General features: G+C 41.8%; 1 protein-coding gene and 1 long non-coding RNA gene across 3 annotated transcripts in view; one reads left to right on the plus strand and one right to left on the minus strand.

Annotated features, from left to right (window-relative positions):
• Positions 1 to 3272, plus strand: part of LOC146973792 (uncharacterized) — a 28884-nt gene extending 25612 nt beyond the window's left edge. Inside the window, exon 15 of one of the 2 annotated variants that reach the window (XM_085800736.1) lies at positions 123 to 3272. In XM_085800736.1, coding sequence (XP_085656862.1) covers positions 123 to 366 — 244 coding nt within the window. In that variant the 3' untranslated portion in view covers positions 367 to 3272. The remainder of the gene's footprint in view (positions 1 to 122) is intronic. The other variant, XM_085800737.1, reaches the window with a different exon arrangement.
• Positions 1 to 23023, minus strand: part of LOC146973791 (uncharacterized) — a 134558-nt gene that overhangs the window by 53467 nt on the left and 58068 nt on the right. The gene's annotated exons all lie outside the window — the stretch shown is intronic.

A 23023-nucleotide genomic window follows, 5' to 3' on the forward strand; every position in this document is an offset into this window, starting at 1 on the left:
AGAGAAAATTTCTCCGTTAGCTTTTCAGTTATATGGTCAGTACTACACATTCTTTATGTTTATGAAAATCTCTACATTTGAATTTTATTTATGGATGTCTATGTGTGTAATTGGCCTTGCAGGCTGGTGGAGGTGAATGGCGTACCGGTGGTCAACGCTACACAGGACCAGCTGACCGACCTCCTGCTGCAGGGACCCAGCGCTCAGATTGTTGTCATTCGCCAGCCCCCACCCACCCTCACCTCCCCACAGGACCCTCTGCTCTTGCAGCACATGGTCAACCCTGATCCCATGCAAACCGTCTGCCCACAAAGGGATGTGGTCACCATGGAAACCCCTCCAAGACGGAGAGTGATGGCCATCTGATGACATGCCAGAGAGAAACCACTGAGACTTAAAATTCATGTCTGTCTGTAGAATGACCTGTATGTGAAATTCCAGGTCATCTTTTGTTATTTAGTCATATATTTCCATGTGAACATATTGTTTTGTGTTGATAAAAAAGTTCTGCATAAATTGTTGACATATGCCTTTTAGGTAGGAATGTCAAATAGTAACATAACTGTTTTTACTTTGTTCTTTTTCAAAGCTTCACCATATACTGCTTTGTTCTTGGTAGATAGTAGCAATGTGTAATCCAAACTGTTTCAATGTAAGCATTGTTCATAGAGCAAATGTTTTTGGGAAAAAAAGGAACAAACACAAACAAAGACTACATTCACTTATTTTTCCTTTTTGGATATCTCCCTGTTTTATATCATATTTGTGGCATGAGGGAAATTGAAAAGGAAAAAGAAGAAACACGGCGGCAGATAGAGGCTTTGCTCCAACGGATATGTGATAAGCATTCAGCAACAATGCAAGCCTGATGAGGACTCAGCATGACTCACTTTTTTTAAAGCACAGATACAACTGGATAGGGTCAGAAAATATGTGACGTAGCGTAAAGACACGTCTGCAAGTTTCCTCTTTGCAGATTAGTTACTGAGATCAGGTCTGGAACAGCATTCAGAGGATTTCTTTAAAAAAAAAAAAGAGTAACGTCTCCTCTTTGTATGTTGTAATGTAATCCACTGTGCTGCAGGAATAAACCCTTGGGCCCGGAAATGCCTCATTTCTCAGCCTTGTTCTCCCTCGTTAAGTGGCAGTGGATCATGCAAGTCTGACAGAAAAAACAGCACATACGCTACCAAACCCTGACCCAGACCCCTGAGGTCCAAAGAGCCTGAGAGGAGAAGTGATGAGACCAGTCTGACTTGTCAGTTTATGAGAAAGGTTACAGGTCAGTCACCAATATATTTGTACATTAATGGTTTTGAAATCAAAGGCAAATGAGCTCCATATAATCCAGATGAGATGAGAGAGATGTTTTTCCTGGTTGCCAAACAGACCCATAGGGAGGGAGGAGTATGATACTGGCAAGCTGGAGATTTGAGAGACTTAGTTGCAGACATGGGAAATTGAAGTCAACCGTGCCACAACATATTCATTTACCCACTGACACAGATGAACCATAATGACATACCTCAGGGAGTGTAACAATATAGTGAGAAGTTATCCAAAACCGCAAAATAATGCAATAACAGGGTGTACACATGTAGAGCTTCAGAGAGAGGCTGAGGGAGACGGAGAGAGAGGAGACACGGAGAGGAAGAGACGGAGAGAAATTTACAATGATGATCATGCTCATTGTCAAAATAACCATGCAGCAGGGACCGGGGTCAATCCGGTCTATTCTTCCATTCAGCACAGAGAGACGGGCAGAGAAATTCATAGCTCAGCAAAGTCAAGCCACACAGAGACAGAAGGCAGAGGAGAGAATGTGTCATGGCTGCCTTTATGGAAATAAATTAACACTGGAGAAAATGAGACAAAATCCTATAAACACTGCTGCTGGCGAGAGTAGAAAGACACCGTGGGATTCTCAGTGACGAACACACCCCAGAACACACACCAACAGGCTTTGATACTCCAGCTATAAACCGCTGCAAGTTGTCAATCTAAAAGGCAGAAGAAATCCATCGGGGTGAGTAATTGAAGTGACATTATGAAAACCTTCGAAACTTTTCAAATATGCTGTCGAGTCAAGAGGATTAACCGCAGGATCCGACGCTCTACTGTACGCTAGTGAGGAACATCTGCAGTGGGTTTTGAACTCTGCAGTGGCCTCTTCCTACACCTCCAGGACGCCTCGGGTTGACCCAAGCTGTACCTGACACATAGTGGCACAGAGCGAGCTCCGCTGCATCTGGTTTGCCTTAGCAGCCTCTGTAAAGCTACATCCAGCACACACTGATAAGCTCCGAGGCCAGCCCGGTGTGGCTGGTTTTCTCTCTTTCACCCTGTGAGCCCCAGCTTCTCACTCCTCAACACCCTCCTCCTCCTCCTCCTCCTCCTCCTACCTCCTTCAACTCTCTAACCACCCCATGACATTTAAGGGTGCCTGGCATCCGTTTGAAGTGGGAGAGGGGGCATTAGCTCTGGTTTCCTGCCCAAATCCCACACAAGCCAATAAAATGCATGCAGGTCTGAAGAGAACCAAAAGAATTCCTGTCCACTGAACGTTAAACAAACAAGATTGTCATTTAGTTTTATATTACACTGTACAGAGCAAAGGATTGTTGCCTGATGCGGGAGCTATTGTATTTTCCTGTTGTAATAATCCCCCTGTGCGCCTGTGACTGCCTGTCTGCTCCCTGAGACTCTAAATCACAGTTAATGAGGCAGATAGTGAGATGTTAATTAGAACATAATAGTTATTAATATATGTAAATCATCTCACATTTGGATTTTCATTTAGCTGTGTGTGCTGTTAAGCATTATGTAGCTAATAACAGGCGCACACCTTCTAGCCTCTTGTATTTCAGTAATCACTCAGCAGCAGTGGGAGCAGGAAGGTCGGAGTCAAATCCCAGGGGCTTCTGATTTCATTTTGCTGAGGTGGAAATGGGAATTCTGCCTTTTCCTCTGGCAAATCTCACACTAAGCAGCGGCATTGGGCACTTGAGAAAGTCCCCAGAGATATTTATATGTTGACCCCCTCCTGGTCAACACTGCTGTGTTATTTGACCTTTGTCCCTGGTATATTCACACTGCACTCACGGCCAGGTCACACAAGCTGGGGAAGTACTGCCATCTACTGGCACTCTCACACACCTCACGCTGTTGTCTTGAATATGTGTGTACGGATGAGAATGCCTCTTTGGGTTGGTTATAAGGTGATTGTGATTAGATCCTGTTATTCATACAGAGCAAGGGATGTACAGCAATTAAGATTTTAAGATTATTTTATTGGTTCCAGAACTCTCAGGTCTTCAGATAGAGGCCTTTTATTAATACCTAAAGTCAGAACCAAAACTAACGGCGAAGCAGCCTTTTGTTATTACGGCCCATTTTGATTAGATTTTACTTATAGGTTTTACTATTTTATTAGTTTTCCTATCCTTTTATTTATCGATTTTTAGTGTTTTTTTATTATTATTATTATTTTATTTGTATTTATTTATTTATGTATTTATAGTCTTTTTAGTCTTAGTCTATTTATTGTATAATTATAGTTCATCATGTCTCTGCACTTATGCTAACTTTTAGTTCATTTTATTTATTTGGTTCTATCCAGTCCCTGGTGTTTCCTCACAGCAAACTGTTGAGAGTTTTAAGCTCTATGAGTGTGTGTGTGTGTGTGTGTGTGTGTGTGTGTGTGTGTGTGTGTGTGTGTGTGTGTGTGTGTCTGTGTCTGTGTGTGTAGTTCCGTGACTTTGGGTTTTATTTTTGCTTTGTTTTGTCTGCTTTTATGGTCTAAAGTACTTTGTGGTACATTTCATTTGTATGAAAAGTGCTCTATAAATAAAGTCTGATTATTTATTTGTTTATTTCGGGCATGTCGATTAAATCATCATCATCACACTTCATCTTAGTTCAAATAATACAATACACATGGCCGAAAGGGAAAGCGGGAGAAGCAAAAGCTTATCTAGTCCCGCCCCCATTACCCACAGAATACATTTTCTTCATCATAATCTTTTCTTTGCTTTTTACATTTTGACATAACATTTTTTCTTTCTTTTTTTTTTCTTATGACATTTTGACATAACAGGTTACAACAGTAGGTAGTATACAGAGCTGAAGTTTAGCTCTAGACAGTCCATACAGATTACGTGTGTGTCTGCACATGTGTCCATATTTGTCCGTCATGAGTGAACAACAGTCTTGTCTTGTAGCCTGGCATGTCACAAAGTTCTGATTGATTGATTGATTGAATTATCTGGATGTCTGGATCAACAGTGACAAAAAAGTTTCAAACTACAGAAAGTGGTGTTATTCTGTGGTACACACACACACACACACACACACACAGGTCTGTCTTGTCAAGGTTGCTGAATCTAAAACATGTCACTGTAATTTAAGCCTTTAAATATTCTCCTTCATTACAGAAGCGGTTCAACATACTGAAAGTGGCTCTAGTATTTAATGTATGCAGTGTGTTCTACACAAGCTGTACAAAATGACAGACAGGATTTTAAATGACATTGTTTTAAATCCTCTTGTTTATGTCATTTTATTCATTTCCCTCCAACCCTATAATACACCCGTGGCTGATATATAAATGGTTCGCCAGACTCCTTTTCATTCAGCAGGTTATTTACTACGTCAGACATTCAGATTAAAAAGGAAACGGAGAGAACATGCATGATTGATGACGTTAATGTGGGTTTAACAACCTCAAATTAATGTGTATGGGCTGGATCTGACATGTGGCTACTTTTCAAAAGGCGCTGTGAGACATTCTAACACTCGCTGTGCTGCTCAATTAAAAGGCTAATGAAAAGGCTGTTAGGATTAAGTCTAAGGTGTGCAATGGATGAGATAAATATGTTGGTGAAATTGCTCTGCATAGCCTTGCCAGCAGGCAGCGATTGAGAAAGGTCAGCATAAGGTATTAGTCATCTTCCAATCCATTCTCTCTGAAATATAGAGAGCATAATGGCCCGTGTCTCTGTCCAATAAAGGGTTTAATTAAAGCAAGATGAAAATGGTGATTAGACGAATCATTGTGGAACACAATCTGCAAATAGTGGCCGGGATATTTTGAACTGGGTGGTAGAAGCATAGCACAGACTACAAAGAGAGAGAAATTCATAACAAGAGGAAGAAATCAAATGGAAAAATGAGGTGGATAATACATCAAAAGGGTTTTAAGCCTCTGATGATCCTTGGCTTTCTCTCCCTCTTTTTTTTTTCTGGTAGCGGGTGTTCGGTTTACTTGTATAATAAAAAGAAAAATCTTCCCACACTCTGAACAACAAGTAGTTCATTTATAAACCTCTGGGCAATGTCTGGCACCAGGAACTGCTCTGGCATTACCTCTGTGAGTGGGATCGACTAGGAAGGAGGCGGAGAAGCAAAAGCAGAGAAGGAAAAAGTCCATAAAAGACAAATGACTGCTGGAGTAAATATTGCAATCAGTTTAAATAAATACATAGACACATGGGATAATGATAAGTAGTGACCTATGAAGTGAATATATACAGTTTGAGCTATGTGGCTTGATGTATTATATGCAAATCATTTAGTGATATAAACATTAGTAGAAGTCTGAGTCTCCTCTACCCACACAGCTCTGCAGCATGAACCGCCTGCGGTTCCACTCTAGATGGCAGTAGAAGTCTCGGTATTCTTCCCACCAGCCACAAACACACACTTGAAAGGCTCCGAGTGAAACCCAGCACTTGTAGGAAAGGATGTTTCGCAAGCATCCACGTTTGAGAGACTGCCAGGCAAATCCTCAGCTCGGGCTGATTATTTGCTCCTCGATGGTTTGGAAAGTAGGGCAAGGCACCGCTGAATCTGATTTGCAATAAGGGTTTGACACAAGCAACAGACATAAAATGTTTCCCACCGGAGAAAGACACAAATGTAATAGCCTATTTTGTTTTGTTTCTAATTTCCACTGATTGACAAGCACCTGTGCTGAGCAGATTTAGCCGGTTCCTGCTTGGAATCTGCTTTTCATTCATTTATTCATGTTTTCACTAAACACGGCAATGCAAATAACTTGTTGTCGTCGTGTCCATTATTACATTTGGTGTTCGGGCCAACCACAACACAGGAACATCATCTACATCATGTCAGTTCAGGATATTCCATTTGATATAATGTTTGTGGGAAATGAGAAATAATTAATACGTCCCATGCAGCATAAAGGCTCTTCATCCTCTTGGGCTAATTTATTCTAGAGACATTGCCAGCTAATGGAGCCGCTAAGAGTACAGTAAATGCTGTTTGCCCCTTTTTGGAGAACAAATTCAGCTGCACTCAAATTAGCAAAAAGAGAGTAGCTGCTATCAGCAGCAGTAAGTAGAGTAAAGTTGTGATGGCAGAAATCCACGGTGAGATACTTGTTGCTCCCAACACATGACGCATGAAACAATAGCTAAAGCCACAACTTGCGTGATGGTATGATTCAAGTGCTCACCTCTGTTTATTTTAAAATGACACTTTCTTTTCTTCCTTAAGGCACACTGTGTTTCTTTCTGTGATAATACCATACACTGTCACACAGACACACAAACACGCCTGTAAACATTATGTAGATGTGTTTTACATGTAATACTATGCATAGCCGTCCCTACGTACGACACACTGAGGCACCAACACACATCCACAGACTGAAAGGGTTTATGGAGAGTGGTTGATGGCGAGTGAATAGGCCAGAGGAGATGGAAGAAGCACACCGGGGGGAATGATGAGAGGAAATGATGCGCATGATGAGTGCTGAATGGTCGGCCAGTGGGACAGACCCTGTTAGACTGTCTGCTGAAGGGGTGGAAGACAGAGAGAGAGATGACTGCAGAGAGGACAAGAAGGAGATAGAGCATGAGAGAGCAGGAGAAAAACGATGATCAGTGTCAAAATACTATTACCCTGTGACAGCTAAGGTTTTCCCTGTCTTGTGCTTCATGACCGCCGCGCTCCTTTGTAGCTGTGCTGCCATGCAGCTATAGCCCACCAATGGATGATTACTAACTTGAAGGGTTCAGATATAGAAAAGCGGGCCAGCAGCATGTTTTATTCAGCTCTTATTACATAAATTCTGCGGTGCTGTTCCGATTCCTCCTTTGCATGAGTATTTCTGTAGCCCAGAAATGTCTAAGGCTCCCGGTGCTGTATTGAGCATCGTTTGCTCCTCTTGTCTTCAAGCTTTTTATCTGCAGAGCGGGCCCTCACACAGAAACAATGATGACCCAGTTCTGAGTTTGTCTCTGTCTTACAGCCAGTTCTCTTCTGTCCTAATCATAGTCCCTCAGCTCCGAGAGCTGCTGCGCTACCAAGACAGGGGAGAGAGAGAGGGGGGAGGAGAAGACAAGGAGAGATAAAAGAGAGAGAGGGAGGGAAGGAGGGAGGGAGAGAAAGAGAGACAGAAAGAAAGTCAGCATGAGAGGAAGGAAATAGAGCTAATCTCCAAGGAGGAAGAAAAGAAAGGATGACAAAACATAAGGATGGATAGATACTTTCACAGATAGAAATAGAAAGAGAAAGACGGGGAAGGTTAAACCACTGCACCTTCTCTGATTCATTCCCTATAGGGAGCACATCTAAAGGCAAGATTGATTCCATGACAGGTTGTAGAAGAAGGGAAATGGAGGCCTGATGCACTGCGCTCCTTCATCTGCACAGATGTCTCTGGAGATACTGGAAATCAGGTCATTCTGTTCATCATCAGGTGTGACTATATGTTTGCTAGCAGGGTTGAGGAACCCTGTTGTGCTTATGTAATATATGATATAGGACTAGACATCCTCATTAGCATACCTGAATATTAAATTAGCATATCCAAGTGTGCACACAGATTGTTATTTTCCTGATGCACTGATCTCATGAAATTGAAAATAAAGCTGCTGGAGTGACATTAAAGATTGAAACATTATAACCCAGTAAAGCAGCTGATTGAAATCACTGGATTAGGGCTTTTCCTGGAAGCATTTAATGTGAAACACTGCGCCTTCAGTGAGCTAATTTCACAGTTTTGTATCTTGATAATCTGCTCAGATGGGTTACGTACAGCGTAAAAAGTCCTTGCTAATTTCACTGACATTTATTTCAAAGACGCCTGTGAGGAGCAGAACAATGCGGAGAGAAGCGGGAACACGGAGTTCCAACACTCCTGTGTTCATACGCTGCCACGTTTTGAAACATTTGGCAAGAGAAAAAATGCAAATCAACAAGTGCACTTCCAATTCCCAATTTGTGTCACATAAATTCTGAATCTAAATGCTCTTGTAAAGAGATTGCAATCTAGCTGTTTTGAAGGTCATGGCTTGGTTTTAGAGCTGAAGAAATAGTTTAACATCTTGGGAAAAGCACTCAGTGTATTTACTTTCTTGCCCAGAGGTAGTTGAGAAGATCTATACAGGTTATCTTAGTTTAGTATAAAGATTAGAAGCAGTGGGAAGCAGCTAGCTCTGCTCTGTCCAAAGGTTAAAGACAATTCCTCCAGCATCTTTAAAGCTCACTAATTATCACATTGTCTTGTCTACTAGCTATAAGAACATCAAGCTGGAGGGAATGTTGTGTAGTTGTGTGGTAGGCAATGTTTTGGCTGGGCTCCAGGAAGTCACTGCAGCCTGAAGCGCTCACACTTGCAGTATATACAAGAACTTTATTAGACAGGGGCGTTTTGGCTTGTGGCCGTAATCGGGGTTATCCATACTTCAGCTATACAGGCCAACCTAACTGTTTTCCAGTGCTACTGGTCTTCAAGCTAAGCCAATCAATCTTCACATCTAACTTTGGAGTGAGCACATTTTTCAAACTACTTCTTCATACAGAAACCTTGGTTTACAATAGGGTTTAAGTACAGAACGAATAACGTCCATGAAACATCTTTGTAATACAAAGACACCATTGTATGTGTACATGCCAACACCGCACAACTATCTTGTGAAATTATTCAAGCATTAAATTCAGAATTAGAGTATTTCAAGGCTTACCAAGAATGAATAGAAGACAAAAAAAAAAAAAACCCGCAATAGCACTCTGTGACAGTGGCTTCATGTTTATGTCACTCAGGTCTACTGTCGGTGATGCAAATGGACAGGAGAGTAAACAGTGGACAAATTGTGCATCCAGCCTGAAAACGTCGCCCTCTCCCAAACACCCTTGTCACTGGGGTTAGTGCCAGCTGGGGACTGTGGGGATGGATTTGACCTTGCCTGTCTCCCTGTATCTGGCACAGCTCTCAGCAAAGGACTGATATTTGTTGATCATAGAAAATGTGGTTTATTGGAAAAGGAGGGAGTGATGATGCACTGTGTCCCTTGCATAGTCCTTCTATCATTGTTACATGTAATGTCACCATATAGGATGGTCGAACCATACAGTACACTGTCTGACTGTATCCTCTGTGTCTATAGGGGGGAGGGAGGTGTGAATGAGAGTCAACGGTCAAGGGTACCAAAGCTGGAGAAGCACAGGGTTGGCATTGTGCTGGCAACAAGCTACTAATGGGGGAGTGTGGGGGGGGGGGGGATTCCTAGCCTGGCAGCGTCTGTCTATAGGAGTAGAGGGACCACATCTCAATGACTCCTAAGCCGTCTGTATTATGCTAAGACATGTATCCTTGAGGGAACATGGCTTGGAGTTCAAAGTCAAACAAGGACGGAGATTGAGGGGGGCCAATCAGAAGATCCCAGCTACACGTCCTGTAGGACACACAGCGCTCCATCTGCATATGTGTGTTTGATTAGTTATTTTTAATTTGGTTGATATTACTTCATCTTATTAACTAATCAATACTAGATTATGCTTTTCACACTGCTGCAGTGAGAAGTGAAATTTACAGTGTATGATTTACTGCGATAAACTTAGAATTGACAGTCTTTTATGCATGGTTTAATAGGCTCATAAATATAGACATCTGTGCTATGTTTGTGTTTGTGTTATCTATGAGTTCAACTGAATGTGCTTCGATTCCCAGCGTGTGATATATGCAGTATCTGTGACATGGAGAGATGAATTACACCCTCAGCTCATTTCCTCCTCCTTCACAACCTTTACACAAGGTGACCTTGCATGTAACATGATTTACAACTGAATGACATGTTTGCTGTTCATACGGCTGCCAGGCTGCATCGACAGTGCTGCTGCTGTTGTGACACATTGCCTAGCCACTCTGTAGCACTAAATGCTACGATTCAATGAGGGGGGAATTGTCTTTCCTTCCATATGCCCTCCATCTGCTTTGCTTACACTGATCCTTTCTTTCTACAGTGAGGCTGCAAACAGTTATGGCGTGTATGGGTGGATAAACAAAACACAGATGTCATTTCACTGTGATCAACAACCTCCAACTCATCTTCCTGCAAACTGTGAGCCGAAATGCCGCAGAGCAGAGTGATTGAATGTGGATTCAGCACTGAAACAGAGAATGCTCTGTGCTGATAGCGCGGCTTTTCATTACCTGAACAATTCCTATTGTACGAGTGTAAAATGCAGCCACTATAAGCTCCAACAGGACTTCCTTGACTTCTCTTGCAAATCACTGACAGCATTGGCCACACCTCGTCATCCTGTCCCCATGCTCCACCAACCAGTGGCTGATGATGTGAAATATTGATTTGCATGTCCACCCATATCACCACACGTTGGCTATGCTGTCAAGTTCATTTAGAAGAAGCCTCTTTAATGGCCTTTTTGATGCCAAGCTTGTGGCAGTATAGCCAGTGCAGAGGTGGAGAAGGAGGGGGAGGAAGCCCCTCACACGATGCACACAAGAAACAAGAAACAACAACAAAAAAAAAGCATAGTGCTGTGTAGAAATTCTCATTATTTAGCACTGGGTTTAAAATGAATAATACACTGGCTGTGATAGTGTAAGAAGCTACATAAGTAAGGTATTTAGGGCATAAACCTGAAGTTATTCATGCAGAGGGAATAAGTTGCTTGGTGCATCAAATGATGTTGTACACTATATTTCCCAATTAGTCATTTCAGCATGGATACACTCTTCTGCTTCATATAAACAGCCAACAGCCTTGCCTGGACTTAGACACACACACACAGGCAGAGACAGACACATACATGGCTACACACAGCACAGGCACACACACTGGGGTAAGAAATGCTGGTTTATGAGTTGCTTTAGAGACAGAATGGCCTTTGCAGAAAACACGAGGTAAAAGGTTAGTCTCCCATCACAGAGCCTGGGTCAGTGTTACGTCCCTGGTTCAGTGGTCTATGGACAGATTTCAGACCCAACACTAATGTCACCAGAGACCATGTGAGAGATAACAAGGTGACCTTTTCGTGCACACAGGATCTAAATGACAAATTGATGTTAATGCCTTGACTCACAATCCCTTTGGTCGTCTTCCAAACAGTCAGAGATTTTTGCTTTGTATTTCTCTTAACAAGAACGGCTGCTGCGGCTCGGGCTCAACAACTCAGCCGGCAAAAGTTTTGCACAAATCAGTTTCTGTTTGTAGTTGATGGGTTTGTTTTTTTTCCCACTTTCTTTTCTCTCTCAGTGAATTTTAGAGGCTGCTTCAGCGAGACATCGACAGTTCATCATGAAGCAACAGAAACCAGTGGCCTTTATTCTCACTGCCGTGGTGCCTGACATCTTCTGAATGGCAGAGTGAAGAAGAAATCAACTGAGACAACAGAAGGAGGCAGACAGAGGTGGGGGCTGTAAGGGGGAATGGGGGGCTGGCTTGACGTGGGTTAAGGACAGAATGAAGGAGGGAGGACACATCACCGTCAATGAGAGAAAGACTCCAAAAGCCACCTTGTGTCAGCCTCCTGGTGTTTGAAAAACACACCACTACATGAAAGCCAAAGTATTCTCTGCGCTGGCTGGACGACGTGCACAGAGAGGTGAGTCACAATGTTCACCTGAACTAAGGGAGGCCAATTCAGACATAAGCATGATACAGATAGGCGGTATTGAGGTGTAGTGAGGTGGAGTGATGACGGTGGTAAGAGGAAAGGAGTAGGTGAGGGAATGAGTAAGACAGGATTGGTCTCCATTATGCTCTCGGTGTGAAATCTGAATGCTTTATTGTTATAATGTCATTAGCTCAGTGTGTGTCCCACTTCTGAAGATTTGCATCATCCTCCCTAAACCCCTGTTTATTTATTTATTTTCATGGAAAATATAGGTCATGCATTCATACACAGACCATACATTTTTAATAGTTTTGCAGCTTTAATTCAAATGTCTGCAATCTGCCCCTGTGAGGCAATCTGCTGCAGACGCCGAGTATGAATTAAGCACAAACAACACGCACAATAAGCAGCCGCGCAGCGCGTCTTTTCAAAAGCCTGAGGTATTTAGAAATACCCCTGTTAATACGTCTGCGGCATGATGAAAAACATCCTCTTTCAAACTGTGTGCTATGATATTCAAGGTGAAGAGAGGAGAGAAACCTCTGCTCGTGAACAAGCCCAGGGTTCTTCCTCAGCACTGGACGTGTTGCACTTTGTGAGTCACCTCGGGTGACAACATCAGGACGAGCTACATCCTGCAAGCCTGGCAATAACCCTGTGATCATCTGCACCAAAAGATATGGGTGTAACAAGCACAATTTTGGGACACAGCCGCTGAGTATTTGATCAGTGTTTGTGTTGATCAGTCTAGCTCCAGGCATAAGGAAACCCAGAGGCTGAGACTGGCCTTTTACCCTCCCACAGCACGCTCTGTCATTTTCACTCCTCTATCTATCACTGATGAGAATGAAGAAAGGGCACTCTGTCTTCATCTTCTGTACCAATCACCACCACTGTGATTATATGTGTCTAACATGGGTGCTCTGTCAAATAAGCACCCTGAATGTACCAAGCTAATAAATCTCTGAAGACAGTGTAGAGAACATTTCTTTTGAACAAGACTCAAAATTACATGTGATTATTGAAATCCTGAAAGTCCTAGAGACTTCCTAGGGCAAGAGCTCCGTGTACAGTGTGTATGTCAACCATAAAGTAAGGGGACAAAATGCGCTGACAAAGTCCATGGTACTGTACTGTAGATCAGAAAAGGTATGAGCTTAAGTGTGTAGAATATGAGCGGTTTGGATTTTGTATCAGCTCTGGAGTGCTGCCACCACAGCAACATGATGTGGTGTTTCAGGGGAAAGAAAGGGGCAGGATTGATAGTCTGGTTGCACTGGTTCATTTTACAACCATTTAAATCTGATTAGACTGTGATCAGTGCCCCTCTGTTGGAGCATAAGGGAATAGTGTCTTCGCTTTTGAACAAGGTTCCTTCTGGGGGGCAACTAAACGCCAACTGTCGGTTGGATCACAACGGGAGATAAAACGACAGTGAGAAGATGTTAAGAACTATTTGATTCTTCATTTATTACTTTTCTCAGATCAGCAGTTTGCCAAATGACACTGCATTTCAATTAACATCATTTCCCCCCAATGGTTAAATCCCATTGCTTTAGTTGTCTGCCAAATTACCATTGTCTGCCAAGTTTCTTGCTTCTGATGTCAGTGGACTGGAATTGCATCTGTTTAAACTTGTTTACATCAGTGTCAATACATATTGACCTGCAAATAAAGCAATGGGGGTGCAAACTCATCAGGGGTGTGAACCAGGAAGGTTTCTTTTAACAACTCAGAAGGTGTGATTGCCATTTCCCCATAACACTGTCATTCAGTAGAACCCCAACCCCCCCACCTCAAACTCATCAGACCTACACAAATCACACAAATGACCTACTTGGATACAAAAATGATGATCTGCACTGAAAGGTGACAATTTTGCACCCCATAAAAAAGCTTTAAACGTTACGCACCTATAATACATAGTTGTAAGAATGTACATTAACAATTTAACAGGCTTTCTGGTATCTTTGTGCAGAGAGATGTGGCAACAATGCTCCAAATGAAATGTAAGCTGTTATTTTATGCTTGGTAAGATAAAGATAGACAGGTTCCTCAGCTGAGTGGAGCTGTAGTATTATATCTTGAATGCATTAAATGGGAAAAAATCAATAAATGTCTACACTGTCAGCCTGCCAGACCGGAAAAACACATTTTTTATTTCAAGCTCTGTCTAAAAATGAAATTGCCAAGAAAACAGAATTTAACCATGGTTAAGACATTAGAAACGGTTATATTCACAGTGTGCCCACCAGTCCGCTGATTACAGCCTCTAGCTCAAGTCTTAGAAGCAAAGAAGAGGAGAAATACGATCACAAAACATCTGAATTACAATTGATTACCTTTAAATATACGATATAGAGGGTCAAGGCATATCCATCTATTATGGTACAATTTATAACTGACAGATAGCAGCATGTATAAGAGAGCCAGCAGTCAGGAATAGCACTGAGCACTGTGTTATTAATTCAAGAACATGTTTTCTCCTCTGGAAAAACAGTGTTATTCATTTAATCTTAGTCACTCCAATTAACTCTCTATAGAAGAATGATTATACTTCATTGTTTGCTATTATGCTTTGCCCCAGCTGCATGGTGGACGCCCAGTACATGGAGTTGAAGCAAAATCAGGTTCAGCCAGCTGTATTCACAATTTATCAGGTTACAGTGCAATGTCATTATATCATAAGAGTCCTGGGGGAGAGCGCACACCGGCGTGGATGAGGTGCAGGGACAACAGACTGACGGAGTAAAGTGATGTCGCACACTCGTAACGACAAAAGTCTTCTTCAAAAGACTTCTGTCGAAACGTTGGTCATGTCTGTTTAACTTTATTAAATTAAGATTTTCTAACATCAAAGGCTACGAGTGTGCGACATCACTTTACTCTGTCATTATACTGTATCATAAGTTAGCAGGAGCAGCTGGAGAGGCCACATCAGGAAAAGGGCAGGGAGAGATGGTACAATGAAGCACAGCACTGATGCTCTGGTGAGTCAGTGCTCTGATTGTGTGCGCTCTCAGTCTCAGTCAGTCAACACAAACACATCACCATCTTGTAAAACTCGTTCACTGGAGAAGCGTCCTCCACGTCCTCACCTTCAAACTGCTTTTTAAGAGTCAGAGGTGAATTGAGAAAGAGAATTGTTTGGTGTGTATTGTATAAAACTAATGTGCAAATATTTCAAATACAGTAAGAAAAAATAAATCACACTATGCTAAATTTGGGATTTGTGTAATAAAAAACTGAGACTGTATGTGTGAAGAATTATTGGCAAGTGAATGAATAAAAGGGCAATGTGGCATGCAAAAATTTAAGTGCAAAAATTGTAATCATTTTATATTGTTTCTAGTCTTATTAAAGTCAGTACTGTCTTTTTGAAACCATAGGAAGTGTTTTCTTTGGTGCATTTGTGGGAGCATGTGTGTCAGCATGTGTGACTGCGTGGGCAAGTATACGTGTATATGTTTTCATCTGGATGAACACTGCAGTAAAACAGCGGAGCTGACAAGCACACCACCGGCCCTCAGTGGCACATCAGGGACAGCTGGATGTTGTCAGGCAGCCATAACACTGATGGAAATGGGCTGATTGCAGCTCACAGCCCCTCCCTCTTATAAATCAGCTTCCCAGCACTCAGGGGTGGAATACAGCAGCGACAGGCTGCACCACACCTACTGTACAGTACAAGAAACCCTGCAGTAAACACTATGTGTATATGTTTATTCTAATCTCCTGGCAGATGGATGGGAGTTACTGCAGTGAGGTAATTTTAGTTGAGTTGTATTTTGGCAAATACCATAAATTAGAGTTGTTGTATGTTTTATGTTTTTGGCACTTAATGTATTGTCTTCTGTTAAAACCCCAAATCAGTTCTGTCATATTCTATAAATTAAAAAAAGCAAATGCTAATCCTGTCAAATTCTATCTTGTGCTGTAAACTGGATTGATGCCCTTTTTTAAAGTGGATGAAAAACAAGCAAAGCTTATCCTCAAGGTTTGATGACAAATAATAAATAAAGAAATAATTGAACATGTTGTACCATCTCACACTGTGAGGATGTTCTCTTATAATAAGTATGTGCGATCTTCTGCTGGCATGGTGAAGGTGAGCTGCCAGGCATTTACACCACCCACATGGGCTGCACCATTGTCAGACAAATCTGAAATTAGAAAGCAAAACTGTAGCATGCAGCTCCAAAAGCAGCATCATTCTAATTAGTCACCTTTCAATCCAAAATATATGAAGAGATGTGAAAGGTCTGAATAGATTGTTTTGCTCCCATAGTGCTGTTTGCTTTGATTGACATCGGCCCTTTTGAAAATATAAAAAAGGTTTTCGAAACCACAAATACGACACTGCTTCAGGGTACTGTCATTTGCTATCCTGTGTATCTAAATTGGTTTGAAGTCAAGAGTATAAAAGAGTATTTGAATGTGCATCAGTGCAGTTACTCATACCTCAGTGACACGCATACAGCATGAGCAAACAGATCCATCCATCCATTAGTTATACTGCTTATCCTTCAGTGCCATAGGGCGGCTGGAGTCAATCCCAGCTGACGCAAGAGCCAGAGTACACCGTGGACAGGTCGTCAGTCTATCACACCACTGGCATATGGAGACAAACAACCGTTCACACCCACATATTCCCTTAATGTCTCTTAATGTCTTTAGACCTCATAGGAGTGCATGTGGGGAAAACGGGAGCACTTGGAGGAAACCCATGTAGGGATGGGAAAAACTATGATTGAGGATTGTGAAGCATCATTCATTGCACCTCAATTACCACCTAAATACACCCAAAGTATTCAAAATCTCCTGCCAGTCAAAGGAGATAGCTATAAAAAAAAAAGGCTTTGCATTTGTGTTGACTTACTATCTCATTTTGATCACAGAAAAAACATCTTAATTAAAACAAGCCATAATCCATCATTCAGTGCTGACCTTTAAAAAAAGTTTACTCAAATTAATTGTGCTGAGAAATTACCAGATGCCCAGGGGCTTAGCACTCGCAATAAAATAGCAAAGAAGACAGAATGTTTCCGCTGGCAGTCTAATTGGCATGGTGAATATGTTTGATTTGGATACATGTAAAGGTTATAATCTCACTGTCCTCTGTGACACTCTTACCTCCATTTTTATGGAGGTTGGTTTTGATGGGTCAGGGAATAATATACAGGTTGAGTCAAAGTGTCCACCACACCTAACCTGTCAAAAAGCAACTTTGACCATATTAGGTGGCAGTTCATACACCTGACATCATATGAATACAGTATGTCTCATGTCAATGCATTTTGGAAGACTCTGACAAAAGATGACAAAGCGACTCTCCAGGCTTATGTACACACATGCATCCATGGACACTTACACACATGCACATATGCAGCACACCCCCCTACCCCCCCATCCCACGCCTTCGCCGCTTTCACCCCCCCAGTGCGACAAGCGGTGTCCGCGGGCTGCGCCGAAGATGGCTGCGGCCGCGGCTGGCTGCCTGTCTGTGCTGGAACATCTCCACCCCCTTTCCCCCCTCCCCCGGTGCAAGTTGTTTTGAGTTGTAAAGTGTGTTCATATGTGCCTGTGTTGCTGAGGTTTTTTTCCCGGTCCCACACTGTACTCCCCCACAGGAGCATAGTCTGAGAGCTGCTTTTTATTCCTCCCCTCTCCTCTTGTTTCTCCACTTTTCCTCCCCCCTCTTATTGCCCAGTCATCCTGTTATGTCTGTCTTGTTGTATGTATTGTACTGCATGCTGTATATGTACGGGAGGGTTGATAGCTGTAATTTCACTGTACTTCTGTATAGTGACAATAAAGGCTGATTCTGATTCTGATTCTGAAAAGATGTGGCCCTGTCAATAAAGACATCAAATGACAAATGACCTATTTTAGGATTTTGTCTGGAGGACTTTTTGCTGTTGTTGTTGTTGTTGTTGTTGTTGTCGTTGGACTTGTTCTCCATCTGGGCATCCGGCCCTCAGGACTGATTAAGTGGCTTTAATAGCCTCTGTTTCTACAACTCCCTCAAGTCGTCCACCAACTGTTTTGTTTACAGTGAATCATTTTTTGTTCAGCCACAGACATGTCATTGCACCTGCCTGTCCACCTTGCTTAATGGCTGTTATTCCAGTAAATAAGTTAATAATAGTGAAAAAAAAAAATCATTAATCAAAACTTAGTCTAATCTCTGCGGCTTCTCATCTTTCACCCGCTTGGCTCTTTTTGTGAAACATTCAGTCACATTCAGTGTCATGCAGCTCTCAAAGGCACTCAAGTGCTTTTGTCTCAGATAGCCTTTATTTTGTCTCTTCTAGGAGCGACAAAACTAAAAGCTGTCCTGAAGCTACGAGTGTGGCTGGATGGATGGAAAAATGAACAATCTTCAAAGGCAATCTCTGCAACAGGTTTAATGCTTCAGCTGTTCAAACCTGCAGTGAATAAAGCACAGTGACAGGCTGCTGGAGAATATGTTTGAGACAAAAAGCCCACCACAAAGCAAACAGCAACATGTGTTAAAAATAAATTCATTATCATCTATGACTACAAATTGAAATGAAATCAAGTGCTTTTTAAAGGTGCCAGCACATTACCCTGATTAGTGTCATTTTTGTTTGTGGTGCTGATAATAAAATTGGAAAAGGTCAGATTTTGCCCCTGTGGGGCTGCGGTTCAGCTTCACAGAAATCATGAGAAATTAACTGTGAGAAGGTTAAACCATCCACTCCCATCCCAGCAGTAGGTAATTAGTATAAATGAATAAATCGAGGTGGTCGTGGTGTACACTAGATTCAAATTGCTGTGAAAAATTTAAATGTTAATGCAGTGTCAGAGATTAAACCGAGGGAAGGAGAAGGGAGGAGGTCTGGGGTAAAAAAGGATTAAGAAACAGCTTTGAAGGGCTTTTCCCGTGTGCTCCACAGAACCATATCTCACTTTTTGCTTTTCCACGCCTTTCTATAGGGACTGTTTTCACTCAGTTCAGAAAACCCAATCTCCTCTCTGACCTTCTCTTGCCCCGCGGTTTCTGTTGATTAACACTCACACGTACACACACACACACACTCACACACAAACGTACAATTTCATGTTGCAATAGAATATTGGGGTCACCAAGCAGCATCCATAGTGCACGAACCTCCAGCGTCTGAGCACAATGCCACAGCACCTCAACCACAGCATCTCAGCAGGAAGCTAAATGATGTGTAAATGTCTATGTTTTAATGTGTTTATTTCTGTTTACATACAATTCTTTTCCACCACTGTAGCCCCCCCACTCCCCCTCCCTATCTTTATATAAATGCCATGGATAGGATCTAGACAGCTGAGCACATCATTACTGTTATCCCACTGCCATTCTCCTTCTGCTTTGTTAAGACAGTAAGGAGACGTCCCCTCCTCTCTCTCTCAACAAAAGCACCCTCATTACAAACTGTTTCTGTATCTCTTTTCCATCTGGCTGCTATCTCTCTCGCTCCTTCCCTCTCTCTCTCTTTGTTTTCTCCATGCCTGTATGTGCGTGGTCAGCACTCTGCTCCTCTGGGGCTCCTTTGGCACAGCTTGAACACATAAGGAGTCTGTTTAGATGCTCATATACATATTTATCTCAGTCCCGAGACAACACAAGTCCTGTGATAATAAGCAGTTAAAAATATATAAGCCGAAACACAGTAAGGTGTACGTTACTACACAGGCTTCCTGTGTAAATACTGGTTCCTGCATCTGCATGGGATGCAGACATGTTAAATCACATCACAAGACGAACCATATGGCCAGCCTCTCCAGCATCAGCGGGACTCCTGCCAATGCTGAAACAGCTTTGTCAACACCTTGCTTTCCATATTTTAGATACAGTGGAACATGGTGCTGTGCTGCAGGGATAGGCAAGCAGGTGCCACGTGGCTCTCAGAGCATGCAGGTTTTAGCTCCTAAAGATCACTAAGCTGCAGATTTTAAATGACAACCCACCTTCTGTCTGGTTGACGTTATGCTAATCACTGATATTTGGTTAGAATGAAAACCTGCTTGATTTAAAGCTCATCACTGACTTAAATACTTTGAGAAACAAAGTAGAGTGATGGTGCAGATGGGTTTATGACCATGAGATGACTAGAAGTCAAGAAGTGTGGTGATTTGATGTGCGTGCGGTGACCAAACCGCCTCCCCAACCCCCAATGATGTGATGATATGTGAATATAGCAAATAAATATTTGACCACAACCTCAATAGATGGGGCACCAGCTCTGAATAAGCTTTACTGAAAGCTGAATATTTTAAAGCAAAGTGTAAAAAAGTGCTGGGTAGCTCCCTGCAGCTGCCCCAGCACCCACACATCAGTAGCATCTCCACATGGAGATGTGAGGGGAGACAGTCTTAGACATCAAAACTCATATCCACAGAATATTAAGTATTTCCTCTGCAGAGCAGTGCCTCGCTGCTGCCTCACTCATCTACGTAAAAGGGGATAAACTGTGTCCGCACCGTAGTGGTACCACAGGTCAATCAATGTTGGTTATGTAATTTAGTACATTCCATGTCAGTGATTTTAATGAACGATATGAGCTCATAAAGTGGTGCTTTATTACTCTTATAAATTTGTGAAGAAGCATCTCCTGCCACCAGAAGTGTGTGTAATTTATGAACCACATACTGTATTGATCGTAATGGTCTTAGAATTAGAAAGACGGAAAGAGAGATAGCAGAGAATTGATAGCAATTCCTCTGTGGGAATCCAAAATGTAATAATCACAAATAATCTGGAGAGTCATAGGAATGAACTCACTTTAAAAAAACAAAACAATCAACATATCTAGATATTCCTGCTAGCACTAAATGCTGTTCAGAGAGGGCTTTTCAGTCACAGCAGGTTTAAGCGCTCCTTATTGAATGGAGGGTGTCTTTGTCAGGATTTGTTCAAAGTGTACGTTTCACCTTTTAAAAATGTTCCCAGACAAATTTCAGCATTTCCCCACCTCCACCGAGCAACCTACAAATCTTTACAAAAACCTTTTAGGGGTGCAGAAATCAGAAACTAAAAATAATATTCCATTACCTCTCTGAACTCCTCTCACCACTGAGCTGTCACTTCTGTAACAGCGGGTGCTTCCCTGTCTTTGCCTGTGTGCTGAACCAATGCAAACCATAACCAGAAAGCCTCCATCTCATCTTGGCGTCTCTAGGTTTTGTAATGGCTGGATTTCAGGCCAGGTCGTTGATTTTTCACCTGATCCAGCACCAACGTCCAGCACAATACAAGATAATCTGATTCAGATCCATTACACTGGCCTCAACCTAATCTATTGCAACTTGTTCACTACCTACGGTACCACCTCCATCTGCTCTGAGAACTCGTCTTCGGGTTTTCATCTGCTGCTCATTTCATTACTGTTGCTAAGCCTCTCAAGCTTTCTGTTCACACAGAGCACACACGCAGGTTATGGTGATAACAGTGGCAGATTTACCACTTGATGTCAAGCTAAAAGCCAGCACACTCGGCAGCTAATGAGGCTGTAGAAGACATGTAAACAAAGGAGCAGCAGTTTCTTGCACTGCATCAAGACTATACAGTATGAATGGAAAACACTGACAGTTATTTCAATATGACATAACCCTGTTAGGATCCACAGGAATGGTATAATAGGAAATAAATGATTTTCTAATGTTGTCTGGCAACATCAGACAATAAAGGTAGAAGGAAAGTTGCTCTTCATGGGGCACAATGGTCAAAAAATGGGGATAATAGTACTAATTTTCAGTATTTCTAAAAGACATTCACAGTGCTACACTTGTTCACACAGAGAGTGGCAGACAGAGATGTGTGATCCTCAGAGTAGGCTTGCGGTGTGGGGGTTTCCAATGCAATAACTAACTAACACGCTGTCATAGAAGTTAAGCTTAGAGAAGGTGTTAATGTTTACACTGGGGCAAACACACTAATCCATTACTTACACATTTACTTCTTGTGTTTTTCACCTAGAAAGGCTTAAATAAAAAAAACAATGGTTAATACAAGGGTTCAGCCTACACTGAGAAATTCAAAGCTTAACAGATTTGCCATGCTGAGTTACAACAATTAAGCTGTTGGTTTAGTGAATGCCAACAGTGATGGTGAATACCCAATGATGATAAATAATACAAAAATAACAATTTCCATTTTGAAGTACCTCTTTATACATAAGAGTGGTTTATTACAAAAGATATTATCTTTACTTGTTATCTGTAAAAAAAAATATATAAAAAAATTAAAAAATAAATATTGTGACATTTAGTTTGAGCACAGCTCCTACTGTATTTATCATATTCATCTAGTATTCCTGGTCGCCCTTATGAAAGTTGTAATCTTTCAGTATAACAGCAAAAACGACATACCCCTGATCATTAACAGTAAAATGTGAAGAAATTACAAATCTTGTCCTTTAGTGCAGTTTCTGTTTTGGGCAAGCCCAAGAACATGAACATGAATCCAGTTAATTTGAAAACAAAAATGTTTAACTAATTAAACTGCAATGATGTATTTAAAACTGCAACAGAAGTCTGTGTACCCTTAATTACTGAGATTCCATTCTTCCTTTTAATGTCTTTATTTTTCATGGCAGATTTGATGCTTCTGGGCATGGGTGGTACAAGTCTCTCCCAATTCTTAACAAACTACTCTTTTCAACTGGTCTTTGCTGGAGGGGTTTTGTTGCACTGCTTTTTCACAGAATAAAAAGCTCCAAGGATGTTCTGTTGGATTACAGTCAGGAGATACAGGTAATAGGTTTCACTTTTCTCTTCTTTACAAACACTTCTGGGTTTCTCTTCACAAAAAGCTTCTTGAAACTTGGAGTCAATTCAGTATTTTTATACAAACTTGCATTCATAAGTGACACCTACGGTATAAAGGTCATTGTTTGCACTCATGCAGCGGCTGGTCAGCACACTATTACCTCCATGTTTCACAGTCACTGCACTGTAGACACTGTGGTTGTCCTGGCCAGGTCCAGCCAGCCAAACATGTTGCACCATATCCGATCCAAACAAATTTATTTTGGTTTCTACTGACCAAAGAATGTGCTGCCAACATTCATCAGGCAACATTTCCTGTTTGTTTGGCAAAGTTAAATCTTTCTGTTTTTGTGCCGTTTTGTCTTTCTTCTTG

Source organism: Trachurus japonicus, chromosome 15 (genome assembly GCF_045865225.1).
Source record: "Trachurus japonicus isolate A0001 chromosome 15, Traja_1.0".
Taxonomy (NCBI): Eukaryota; Metazoa; Chordata; class Actinopteri; order Carangiformes; family Carangidae; genus Trachurus; species Trachurus japonicus.